We start from the raw sequence: 13,166 nt of genomic DNA, 5'->3' as shown, positions 1-13,166 counted from the left end.
ATGTGATACTCAATCTCCTTACAAATTGCTTTGATTAGTTTACCCATAATGCATCATAAACTTGCTTACTGTTGATATATTGTAATTACTTGGACCAGCCACATCACCATTTTTATATAATGAGATAACATTTGCTTAGCTTTAAGTCTGTCAACGTTTCCGGTGTACAGTCATTTTTGAAAAATGTACTTCAAGGGTTTTTATATGTGCACTAACTAACCTTCCTAAGCACTCTAAAATTACTGTTACCTGGTCCTCATTTGATTTCAGCCTTTTTAAATCAAGCAGCACTTCTTTCTGTACAGTTTCAAATCACTCAGTATCTCCTTGATAGTCCTTGCAACTGCTGGGAGGTTACCGAATTCTTCATACATGAAAAATGTAAATTTAGAGCATTTGCTGTTTCACCATCAGTATTTTATAGTTAGTCTGTTCTTTTACTACTAAAACACTGGAAGAATCTCTTTTGGTCACTGTTTGCCTTTTTCATGACATTTCTCTCTAATTGTATTTTAGTATTCCTGATTTTTTTAATCTCTAGTAATTATGCTCTCATAAGCCCTGCTACTGAATTTTAGGTAGAACTTGTCCTGCATTGTATGTTGAAAATCTCCAAGTACTATATACATTATATATAAGTTTGTATCTACTATTCATAAACATATATATGCCCACAGTGTTTTTCTTGTTAGAATACTAGGCCCCCTAATCGCTTCGCTCGCCAACCCCTGGACTGGCGCTACACACTAGCCACTTTGCGTTTCTGCCGCTGCCGTGTGGGGATGCGGATGTACAATTTGAACAGATTGTTATTTTCATGGCAATTGTTACATATGCATAATAGAACTAACTATTTTACACTACAGCAAGTAATTAACCATATTAAAAAATAGTAAAACATAATAATTTGAAAGTAAATTATGTTTCATGTTGTGTTATAGATATTTGTTGCGTTATATGATTTCGTTCTGTTTGGCTTTGAAATTAACATGCAAATACTTTTTAAACTTACACTTTTACTGTAAAACTTCATTAAAAACAATTTTTTAAATTAAATTTTAGTCAATATCACATTGAATTTTGATTCTGTGCTTGGACTTACTTCATGACAACACGACGTATACAGTAACTGCCCGTGAGTGAATTTCGTTACTTTCTCTCTCCGGGCAGTGTTAATGGTTGTAGATATTCTTTGGGATATTTTAAATTGATGTTTTCATCTTCCACATGATTTCCGCCAACTATTTCAGTATAGTCTATTGAAACGCATTTAACCAATTTGCTGTGTAACTGATCATCAATTTTGCATAAATTTGTTTGACTTCATCATTTCTCGGTGCTAGAATTGCCTGTGTACTGATTTCTTTAGTTGATAACCCTTTGGGATGAAATTCTTCAATAAGATTTGGACATTATAAGTCTTCTTTATCTGGGGGTCTTAAAGTGAGGAAAATGTAAAAATGTATAAGAGCTGAGAGAGCAGGAACTGTGTCTGTCCAAAGCATTCACACGAATGAGAGGTGAGAGGACCGTGCGCGTGGTTGAATATGATTGAGAGGAAGGCTGGACTTGAAAAAAATCTCATGGCCATAGTCTCATGGGATATGAAAAGATCTCTTTGAAATAGTCTTGTCTCCTCTCAGGATTTTCTTTTATAATAGAGAGATTTATTATTAAGATTGGCTATTCAGTAACCCTATGACTAGTGGATAGAAACAAGCCCTGGATCTACTGGGGAAAGTGCCATTGGCACTGTACTGTTTGCCAAAAGGGAGGAGTGAGAAAAGTGACTATTCAGGTTGCATGAGGTCTTCAATAATCCTGTTTGCATTTTTAAGGCAAGAGTTTTATATGTCCTAAAACTGATGGAAGCTAGATGTTAGTAATATTCTGTGCCGCTTTCACCATTCTCTGCAGTGCGTTACAGTTTTGAGGAGGAGCCATACCAGGCTGCATTCAATGAAGATGGACTCCGTTGTGCACTTGAAGAAATTAGTAAGAATAGGTAGAGATATTGGCGCTGACATCTGATGTGCTGGTGAGACGTCTCGGAAACAGCAAAATGTATTGTGCTTGCTTCAGTTTATCAGTGATGGTCACGTCAAGAAATTTAAGGCTGCTCACTCTCTCAACGCCATCTCTGATGTAAATGTAGTCTGCCATCTACTTCCTGACGTCTATGAGCAACTCATTGGTTTTGCTGACATTTATAGGGCCCTATGATTTCCACGATGCGGAAAACACGAACGGAATCACGGAATTAACGCTTAACAATGGATTTTAGATTTAAAAATGGAAATGTGCGGAATTTAGAGACTGAAGGGGTGACTGTTACAAAACTTACCAATACATTAAACGATTGAATAATCTGTAGTTCTATCATTCAGATACTATTTTCTAGTTTGTTGTTTTTGAAGCGAACACAATTCTTCATAGAAATTCAGTAGTGTCTCTATCTGTTTGTACGTGTTTCCTGTGTATTTTCTCTTTAAAGGCACGTAATTAGCTAGCTACACGAGACAGAAATGTCGAGGCGAGCAGTATCAGATACCCTAACTACGTCGAAAAAAACTAAGAACTTAACTGCAAAATTGAGTGCGTAACAATATCCCGACGACTTTTACGAATCTGCACAACTTTTCTGCAAGCTTTGCTAGCATACCATAGACTGGACACGAAAAGATATCCATCCATCCATCCATTTTCCAACCTGCTGAATCCGAACACAGGGTCACGGGGGTCTGCTGGAGCCAATCCCAGCCAACACGGCAGGGAACCAATCCCGGGCAGGGTGCCAACCCACCGCAGGACACACACAAACACACCCACACACCAAGCACACACTAGGGCCAATTTAGAATCACCAATCCACCTAACCTGCATGTCTTTGGACTGTGGGAGGAAACCGGAGCGCCCGGAGGAAACCCACGCAGACACGGGGAGAACATGCAAACTCCACGCAGGGTGGACCCGGGAAGCGAACCCGGGTCTCCTAACTGCGAGGCAGCAGTGCTACCACTGCGCCACCGTGCCGCCCTTACGAAAAGATATGTCAAATCTAAAACCCATCTCAAAAACAAGGAGAAATTAAGATCAAAAAGTGTTCCCCTTCCAGTAACAACAAAGGAATGAACAAAATCGTCAGATGCAAGACGCCAGTTTGTGTCCATGTGAATCAAACATACCGCTCGAAAAAATAACGAAGATGCGTCCTTTCTTTATTAAGCATTGTAAATAAGGAGGTGTACTGTCAGAAAATGAGAGCAGTCTTCGTCAAACTCATTTGTCCCGTGTCTTTGAGCAACATATGGACACCGTTCCTCGAAAGATTCGTGGTAAGAAAATACATGTTGTAGTTGATGAAACCACAGATAGTTCTCATCATAGTGATAGGCGAGTAAACATTTGGCTGTATGGTAATTCTTCTATGTAGGGAGTTCTAATTGTACGTGATGTAGTTACTGTGAATCATTTAACTGATTAAATTAGACAGGTGTTTAACCGGTATTAACAGTCTTTCTCGTAGAAAAATGTTATTAATGAACTGCACTGGTTGTTAACGAGTTCCCTTTTAAAAATTAACAATGATGTTTCTGGATTTAATAAATGTTTTGCCTCGCGGTGACAAGGCACGCAAGGTCCACTTTAGACTTTTCTCTTACCTACAAATCTGGGCAGAAAGCAGGCGTCTCCTCAGATGCAACGAGCCCTTAAAAGCGGGTCACTTTCTTTTTTCTAAAAGTGAAGTTAACCTTCATCTCAGAAGGATGCATCAAACTAGTAACAGCTCTTACAATTTTGGAGGGCACTTACTGCCCTACTGCAATCTCAGCATACAGCATCGTGGAGGATCTGGGCTCCTTACCTGATGAATGGAACTGCAAAATAATGTTCAGTTGTGCTTGTGTGCTGTTTCATTAAAAGGAATGTAAAGTGCCATTGCATTATTGTTTGTTTTGTTGTAGCTGTTACTACTTTCTTACTGTAAAAACAAAAAAGCATAAAAACCCAGAAATCCTAATCAAGGAAAAATAAAATGGTGAAAAACGAAAATAAAAAAAAAAAAATGGAATTTGTGAAAAAATAAAACGGATTCCATAGGGCCCTACATTAAGGGTGTGACTGTTTTCCTGGCACCATTGAGTCATCAGATAAATCTCTTCTCTGTAAGCTGCCTTATCATTGTTGTTGATCAGGCCCATGATTGTGGTGCCATCAGTAAATTTAATGACACTGTTGGAGCTGTGTCTGGCCAAACAGTCATAGGTAAAAAGGGTCCACACACTAGCCTGTGGAACGCCTGTGTTGATGTTCAGCATGGTGGATGGGATGCTGCCAATTCATACTGAAGTCTAAAATCTAGTTGCAGAGAGTGGCGTTAAGTCCTAAATTGTTTAGTGTTCATCACTGACAGTACAACAGTGTTTAATGCTGAGCTGTATTCTATAAACTCTGAGGCTAGGAATCTGCACTGGCAATCGGAAGGTTGCCAGTTCGAATCCTGTAAATGCCAATAGGGACTCTGCTCTGTTGGGCCCTTGAGCAAAGCCCTTAACCTGCAATTGCTGAGCGCTCTGAGTAGTGAGAAAAGCGCTATATAAATGCAAAGAATTTGAACAGGATTATGACGTAACTAGCTGACGCCTGCCGTAGCATACGGCGGTGTAAGAACAGGAATGGAAAATGGTGAGAAAGGAATTCAGAAATCGAGAAGAAATTAATACTTCTTGAAAGACACAGTGTGAATGTAGAATTTCCGGCCAAGCAGGATTACATGTGAAAGTGATAAATAAATCAGGCTTTCTGAATTTACGTACTATGGCCATGGCATCCTGATAGTTTTGTTGCATGTATCTTGGACTTCCTGGAAATGTGGATGATAATATGATCATTTTGCCTACACGTACGTTATTTTCAGCGTTTGCTTGCAGTGCGTCTGAAAGTCCTTTGTATAGTTCCACACGCAGATCTTGTTGGTGTAATCTGAGATAGTTGAGACACGCGCCCTCTGTTTTAGCATACGCATCTACGACATACTGTTGGAATAGTTTTCCGCTGGAGTGCAAAATACTAAATGTATTCCTCATTGCTAATCTGTTTCGCTTGGCGGTTCTTTTATCGGGAACATGTTGTAAATCTTTGTGCCAGCCAATGTCTCCGTAAGGGAATAAAATTGGGTAAACCATAGGATCGCAATTCATATTAAGCGTGGAAATCTGTTTACAGGAGTTGCCTATGGGATAGATGCAAATGTCCCTTTCGGCAGGCGGTTCGCCATCTTCTCCAACGAAAATTGCTGCAACATCGGTGTGACATGTCGGGGCATTGTATCGTTGTAAATCCTACCTTGGGTTTTCCTTGAAAACCATTCGTACAGATGCTGTTGGATTGGACAGAGCGATTTCATGCATGTGTTTGTATGATTTAGCGAAGGGGTTGATGGTTCTGAGCATGGAATTTAGCTGGAGAAGTAAATTTTCGCTGCATGTAGAGTTTGCTTTATTTTGTAAGTGTACTGCAGTAGCTCGCGCTGTGTCAAAAATATACAACTGTCTATATCCTGGAGAGGTAGAAGTGTTAGCGTATAGTGGAGAGATTTGGTGATAAATTTGCCCGTGTATTTTAAAACGTATGGTCCGTGGCCAGGAGGTTGAGTTATCTGTGCACCCATCGAAACAAACGCTAGAGAAGAGTTGAATTCTCAAATGTGTTCACGATAATTTTTAGCTTCTGATGTTTGCTGTGTAAGAAGCTGTTGTAAAGACACAGGTGGCTCCCGCAAATGTGGTAAAGCTGCTTTACCGTTGTGGCAGCACCTCGAGTACTTGTTGGATGTATTACGCTCAGCAGGCCAGTATAGTGCATGAAATGGAAGACGACAAATAGGAATCGAGAAATGCTGTATCGGCTGCGTGTGGGCGGGACCGGTTTTGAAGTGGAAGCAGGACGAACCAGAAGAGAAATATATATAAGATAGTTCTTGTTATTCAGATATGTCAAGGTAGTATAAGGGATATGTCATCATATGTAGACTGGTTGTGATGATATTCAAGCTGGAATATACTGTTTATTACATCCCAGCACTAATCTTTTATAGCACTTTATCATGATTGGAGCGCCATCTGGAGTCCACTTTTGTTCTCTTAGGCACAGGGATAATTGTTGTCCTTTTGAAGCAGTTGGGGGACTCAGTGAAATAGATACCACTGAAGACTTCAGGCTAATTGCTAACTATAGGTTTTTATAACTCACTCTAAAACTCCATCAGGACCAGATATCTTATAAATATATACTTGCATGAAAGTTTTCCTTATGCCACAACAAGTGTAGAAACAAAGAAATATTAATGATGTGCTGCTGCAGGCAATCAAATGGTGGGCTGCTTGTTATTACAGTCAAAGTGAGAGTAGAAGATACAGATATTAATGCAATGCAGTTTTTTTGTTATACTGTACAGTAATCCCTCGCTATATCGCGCTTCGCCTTTCGCGGCTTCACTCCATCGCGGATTTTATATGTAAGCATATTTAAATATATATCGCGGATTTTTTGCTGGTTCGCGGATTTCTGCGGACAATGGGTCTTTTAATTTCTGGTACATGCTTCCTCAGTTGGTTTGCCCAGTTGATTTCATACAAGGGACGCTATTGGCAGATGGCTGAGAAGCTACCCAGCTTACTTTTCTCTCTCTCTTGCACTGACTTTCTCTGATCCTGACGTAGAGGGATTGAGCAGGGGGGCTGTTCGCACACCTAGACGATACGGACGCTTGTCTAAAAATGCTGAAAGATTATCTTCACATTGCTATCTTTTGTGCAGCTGCCTGAAACGACATGCTGCACGGTGCTTCGCATACTTAAAAGCTCGAAGGGCACGTATTGATTTTTGATTGAAAAACAAACTCTGTCTCTCTCTCTTTGTCTGCTCCTGACGGAGGGGGTGTGAGCTGCCGCCTTCAACAGCTTTGTGCCGCAGTTCTTCGCATACTTAAAAGCCAAACAGTCCTATTGATTTGTTTGCTTTTCTCTCTATCTCTGTGACAGTCACTGCTCCTGACATGCACTCCTTTGAAGAGGAAGATATGTTTGCATTCTTTTAATTGTGAGACGGAACTGTCATCTCTGTCTTGTCATGGAGCACAGTTTAAAGTTTTGAAAAAGAGACAAATGCTTGTTTGCAGTGTTTGAATAACGTTCCTGTCTCTCTACAACCTCCTGTGTTTCTGCGCAAATCTGTGACCCAAGCATGACAATATAAAAATAACCGTATAAACATATGGTTTCTACTTTGCGGATTTTCTTATTTCGCGGGTGGCTCTGGAACGCAACCCCCGCGATGGAGGAGGGATTACTGTATAGCCAAAAATCACACAAGAAGTGCCACAATGGGCTTTAACAGGCCCTGCCTTTTGACAGCCCCCAGCCTTGACTCCCAAACTCCCAAAACAACCTTGGGAAATGAAGTTCAAAGAGTGACCCCTTTCCATGTAGGTTGGGTGTGTAGTGGGTGTCAAAAAAAAAGGGGATAAATACAATACACAAAACAACACAAGTAATCCTCAATACAATATAATAGTACAATAGAAATATTACAAGATATTAAGTTCATATGATAGTGAAAAAATAAACAGGATTAGAATTTACTTTGTAGTTCATAGGCTTCTCTAGTCCTTGTTTAGCTTACGATAATTGTTACTGCTGCTATACTCGGATTCTAGCTTACTTCCATGCTAATGTTTAGCCACTTAGATTAATTCATATGTGCTTTTTTTATATATTTCCACATCACTGTTTCATAATGCTGCAGTGGGCTGGCGCCCTGCCCGGAATTTGTTCCTGCCTTGCACCCTGTGTTGGCTGGGATTGGCTCCAGCAGACCCCCGTGACCCTGTGTTAGGGTATAGCGTGTTGGAAAATGACTGACTGACTGTTTTATAATGCCTTCAGGAAATTTGTGATGTAACCAGTGATCCAGTTTTTTATTAGGGAATTTGCAGATGGTTTTCATAGACACACAGCCTTCCAGAAAGTTTCTTGACAAATCCCATTATGACATTTGCATAATCATCCAGATCTCATGAGAATGCAGTAATCATGTCCCATTTTACAAAATCATTGCTGTCCTTTAGTTTATCCGCTGTTTCTTTACTCAAGGATTGAGATACTTTTTTTTTCAGCTCCTCTCATTTCATTTTGTGCTTTACAACTGGCAGCAGGACTACTGACAGGTGATTGGACTATTCAATGTAGAGGCAGATTCCCATCTTTCATTGAGGTATAGCACTGATCTAGAGTATTACCACCCCACCCATCATGAGGAAGGTAACATGCTGAAGATATTTAGAGTAACCATTCCTTAACTTTGCTTTGTTAAAAGTGCACTCTCTTTTTCACCTCTCTTCCACAATCCCCATTACTCTGTACTGTTGATCCCAAATACTTATACTCATCCACCTTCGCCAACTCTACTCCTTGCATCCTCACCATTCTACTGACCTTCCTCTCATTTACACACATGCATTCTGTCTTGGTGGTCCTACTGACCTTCATTCCTATCCTCTCTAGAGCAAATCTCCACCTCTCCAGGGTCTCCTCAACCTGCTCCCTACTCTCGCTACAGATCACAATGTCATCAGCAAACATCACAGTCCACGGGGACTCCTGTCTAATCTCGTCTCTCAACCTGTCCATCACCACTGCAAATAAGAAAGGGCTTAGAGCCGATCTCTGATGTAATCCCACCTCCAACTTGAATGCATCCGTCACTCCTACCACAGACCTCACCAGACCTTACAATTCCCTCATAAATATCCTGTACAACTCTTACGTACTTCTCTGCCACTCTCAACTTCCTTATACAATACCACACCTCCTCTCGAGGCACCCTGTCATATGTTTTCTCCAGGTCCACAAAGACACAATGCAACTCTTTCTGGCCTTCTCTAAACGTCTCCATCAACATCCTCAGAGCAAACATTGCATGTTTTGGGCCAATAATGAGCAAAAATAATTAATGATGTGATTTCAAACAAGTGATGTCAACAGGTGATTGTATCGCAGTATCCACGAAAGTCTGAGTCTTTGAGGAGGAAAGATGGACAGAGGATCTCCTGTTTGGCAACAAATGCATGAGACAATTATTGAATTATTTAAAAACAATGTTCTTCAAAGAAAAAATGGAATGGATTTGCATATTTCTCCCTCTTCAGTGCATAATATCATTAAATGATTCAAGGAATCTGGAGGAATTTCAATGCATAAAGGGCAAGGGTGCAAGCCAAAGATGAACCCCTGTGATCTCCAATCCCTCAGATGGCAGGTACTGCATCAAGAACCGTCACTCATCAGTAGCTGATATAACCAATAATTGATATATAATGGGTAAGGGATTACTTTGGCAAACCTTTGTCAAGCACTACAATACTAATCTCACACTTAAAATCTTAACCCACTTCAACTTCTTTAAATTTTTGTTGTATCTATTCACATTTTGCCCAATTAAAAGCAAAGCTTAGCGGTTTTAGTTTCTGGATTGGCACTCTGCCAAAACACTATGAAATGTATTACAGAATATTATGATCACCAGATTCTAATGGTTCAATCACACATGTATTACAGTACTTTTAAAGTTAGTACAGTGCAATATATTTATTTCCCATAGGTAATAAAAGTGTGCTAGGAAATGTGATAGATACATTAGCAAGTTTGTGTGGTTCCTTTAAAAAGCAGTATGTGAGGCAGAAAGTCAGCAGAAAGCATGAACTCATTGTACAAAATCGACAGGTCATTGTTGCTAGAAGATTACATTTTCAAGCATAACAAATCAAAAGATGCAAAAATATTACTAGTATAGAGATGTCGAAGCATCAAAATCCCTAGGGACAATTATAGATTGAGTATTGCAGAGGTTAAAGATGAACAGGTGAATGTAATGCTCAGTGTCAAAAGAACTTCTCTGTCTCAGTTTGATAATGTTATTAAAACATTAGGTAAAAAGGGAAATAATAAGTCTGGCTGAATGTACTGTTCCCATCAAAGCTTTTCTTGGTTTTTATTGCCATATAGCATGTGAGGTCATGAGGTCACTCAAAATGACAAAGATCCAAATCTTTAGCGTCCTGATGCTTCTTGTTTTGCTATATGGTTGCGAGACATGCACGCTATCCAGTGACCTGAGATGAAGACTGGACTCCTTTAGTACTGTGTCTCTTTGGAGAATCCTAGAGTACTGTTGGTTTGACTTTGTGTTTGAATGAGCGGTTTCTCATGGAGTCCCAAATGAGGCACATTTCCTGCATTGTGAAAGAGTGTCAGTTACGGCACTATGGCCACTCTAGCCATTCCCCGAGGTTGATCTGGCTCACAGGATCCACATTGTTGAGGACCCGAGCGGTTGGACCAGGTCAAGGGGACGCCCACGTAACACCTGGCTGCGACACATAGATAGTCATTTCTGGGTGGAGGGGGGTCTGAATTGTGTGTCTGCCAACCAGGATCCCGAGCTGTTTCGTTATGTGGTATGGCAATGCACTATACCAGTTCATGCTCCCCGACCTGACCTAACTACACTGTATGGCCAGAAGTATGTGGATACTCCTCCAAATTATTGAGTCCAGGTGTTTCTGTATTAACAATTGCATAAAATTAAGTACATAGCCATGCAATCTCTATTGAGAAACATTGGCAGATCATACTGAAGAGCTCAGTAATTTTAAATGTGGCACTGTCATAGGAAGCCAACTTTGCCACAAGTCAATATGTGAAAATTCTGCTCTGCTAAATCTTCCCCGATCAACTGTAAAAGCTATTATTGTGAAGTAGATATGTTGAGGAGCACCAACAGTCATGAAGTGGTAGACCACGCAAACTCATAGAGCAGGGGCACTAAGTGCTGAAGTGCATAGCACATAAAAATAGCCTACCTTCTCATATCAGAGTTCAGGACTGCATCTAGAAGGAACATCAGCACAAGAACTGTGCGTCGGGAGCTTGTTGAAATTGGTCTCCATGACCTAGCAGCTGCACAAAAGCCTAAGATCACGCTGTGTAATACATAACTTTGGCTGGAATGGTGTAAAGCACACTGCTATTGGACTCCAGAGCAGTGGAAACATGTTGTAAAGGGTGATGAATCATGCTTTACTATCTGACAGTCTGATGAATGAATCTAGGTGTGGAGGATGTCAGGTTGGTGTAGGAGGGATAATAGTCTGGGGCTGATTTCAGGGTTTGGGGTAGCCCCCTTAGTTCCAGTGAAGGGTACTGTTAATGCTACGGAATACAAAGACATTTTAGACAGTAGGGTGCTTCTAACTTTGTGGCAACAGGTTTGGGGAAGACCCTTTTCTGTTCCAAAATGCCTGTGCCCCTGTGCACAAAGCCAGGTCCAAAATGACAAACTATCAGACTTCTTTGGACTAAATTAGAATACCGAAGGTGAGCCAGGTCTTCTTGCTCAACATCAATACCTGACCTCAGAAATGCTTTTTTGGCTAATGGGCACAAATTCCTACAGACACACTCCAGAATGTTTGTGGAAAGCCTTTTCAGAAGAGTGGAGGATGTTATTGCTATGGCATGGTTAGGTTAAGGACAACTCCATATTAATGCCCATGGTTTTGGAATGGGGTGTCTAACAAGCTTATATAGGTGTAATAGTCAGATGGCCACAAACTTTTGGGCGTATACTGTATACTGCCATTAGAAATTTATATGAAAGGAAAATTTAGATATATGTATTTTTTTGTAGTTTATTGCATATTTTTGCCATTTTATTGAATACTATTTTATCTTTGATTATATGTATGTTGTGTTTCTAATTGAGTACGGTCTATTACATTTACCAGTTGCAAGTGCATTATATTAAAATAAGGCCTTAGAAGTCTAAGCCTCTGAACTCATAATGCCACAGATTGTGAATATTAACAGGTGAATTCAATTTTGATTGATTGCTCTTTTTTTTAATTGGTTATTCTCAGAGAAGAAGCAGCCCTGAATGAAATGTCACTCTATCACCAAGCATTATAACCTTTCACAAATTAATAGGTGATAATCAGCTTGAATCACATAAAGGACATGTAGATTACTTTTAGTAATAAAACTGAGCTGGAAATTAAACAGGAATACAATTGTGGTGAAAAAGTACTACTAATGAGGTTCAACTATATAATATATACGTAATCTATTTTAAAGGGCCTTACAAGGATATTCTGTGAGATTGAAATACACAAAGTTTTTTTCAATATTATATTTATTATCTTTGTTCTTTTCAAATCTTTACAGATATCCAATGTTCTGGTTATTTTCAGGTTCATATTGTGTTGACTTCTGTCTTCTCTCTAGCTCTCCTAGTCTCTCTCTTAATACAATAACATATTGCACAAAGTTTTCACTTGAACTGCATGCTTTATATTATTCTCAGCTGATTTTAAGCTCAGGGCCATTGGAGTAAATGAAGTAGTGCCTGAACATTTGGATAGTTCAGCTGTGGATATTTTATGCAAAGTGATCACAGTGCAGAGAGAATGCATGCCTCAGATTCCAGACTCCTTATACAACCTCACAGTTGAGTCTCAGCTTTCCATTTGTCAAAGCCTGTGAGATCAGGTCTTAGTGACATAGTAGCTGTTTCATGGATTGCGCTATGCCCTGCAGTTGATGGTAAATCAACTCGGAGAATCTATTAAAGTCAGCCGCCCAGCTTGACGTTTTCTAATCACTCACTAAGTCTTTGAAAAGCCTGTAAGTTATATTATTCTACCTAATTTTATGCTTGTTTTTCCTAGTGTTTTCAATGTTTTTCCATGTGCAATTGAGTCTTCTTAAAAACATATTTATGCATATCCTTGTTTTCCTTCTTCACACTGTTTACTCCTGCCTTTCTAGATTTCGGACAGTATCACTTGTCATTATGAAATGTCGTCCCTTGGAGCCTCCTTTGTTCAGATCAAGTTAGATGACATCCTCTTCTATGAGAACTGTGGCGGTGGAAGCTTTGGAAGTGTTTATCGAGCAAAATGGATATCGCAGGACAAAGAGGTGGCAGTAAAAAAGCTTCTTAAAATTGAAAATGAGGTAGGAGTTATAATTGCCTGTGCATTTCTACCTGCAATTTATAATTGTACGTATAATAACCGTGTTAATTACTCCCTTTTTAAACTGGTGATA

General features: G+C 39.8%; 1 protein-coding gene across 3 annotated transcripts in view; it reads left to right on the top strand.

Annotated features, from left to right (window-relative positions):
• Window positions 1-13,166, top strand: part of map3k20a (mitogen-activated protein kinase kinase kinase 20a) — a 221,435-nt gene that overhangs the window by 12,741 nt on the left and 195,528 nt on the right. The window contains exons 1-2 of one of the 3 annotated variants that reach the window (XM_028806282.2): window positions 12,538-12,740; window positions 12,885-13,073. In XM_028806282.2, the coding sequence (XP_028662115.1) occupies window positions 12,915-13,073 (159 nt within the window). In that variant the 5' untranslated portion in view covers window positions 12,538-12,740; window positions 12,885-12,914. Of the gene's footprint in view, window positions 1-12,537; window positions 12,741-12,884; window positions 13,074-13,166 lie in introns of those variants that run through there. The other 2 variants (XM_028806284.2, XM_051930670.1) reach the window with 2 other exon arrangements.

This window comes from Erpetoichthys calabaricus, chromosome 8 (genome assembly GCF_900747795.2).
Source record: "Erpetoichthys calabaricus chromosome 8, fErpCal1.3, whole genome shotgun sequence".
Taxonomy (NCBI): Eukaryota; Metazoa; Chordata; class Cladistia; order Polypteriformes; family Polypteridae; genus Erpetoichthys; species Erpetoichthys calabaricus.
The sequence above is the reverse complement of the archived record's forward strand: the minus strand, read 5'-3'. Positions and strand labels throughout refer to the sequence as shown.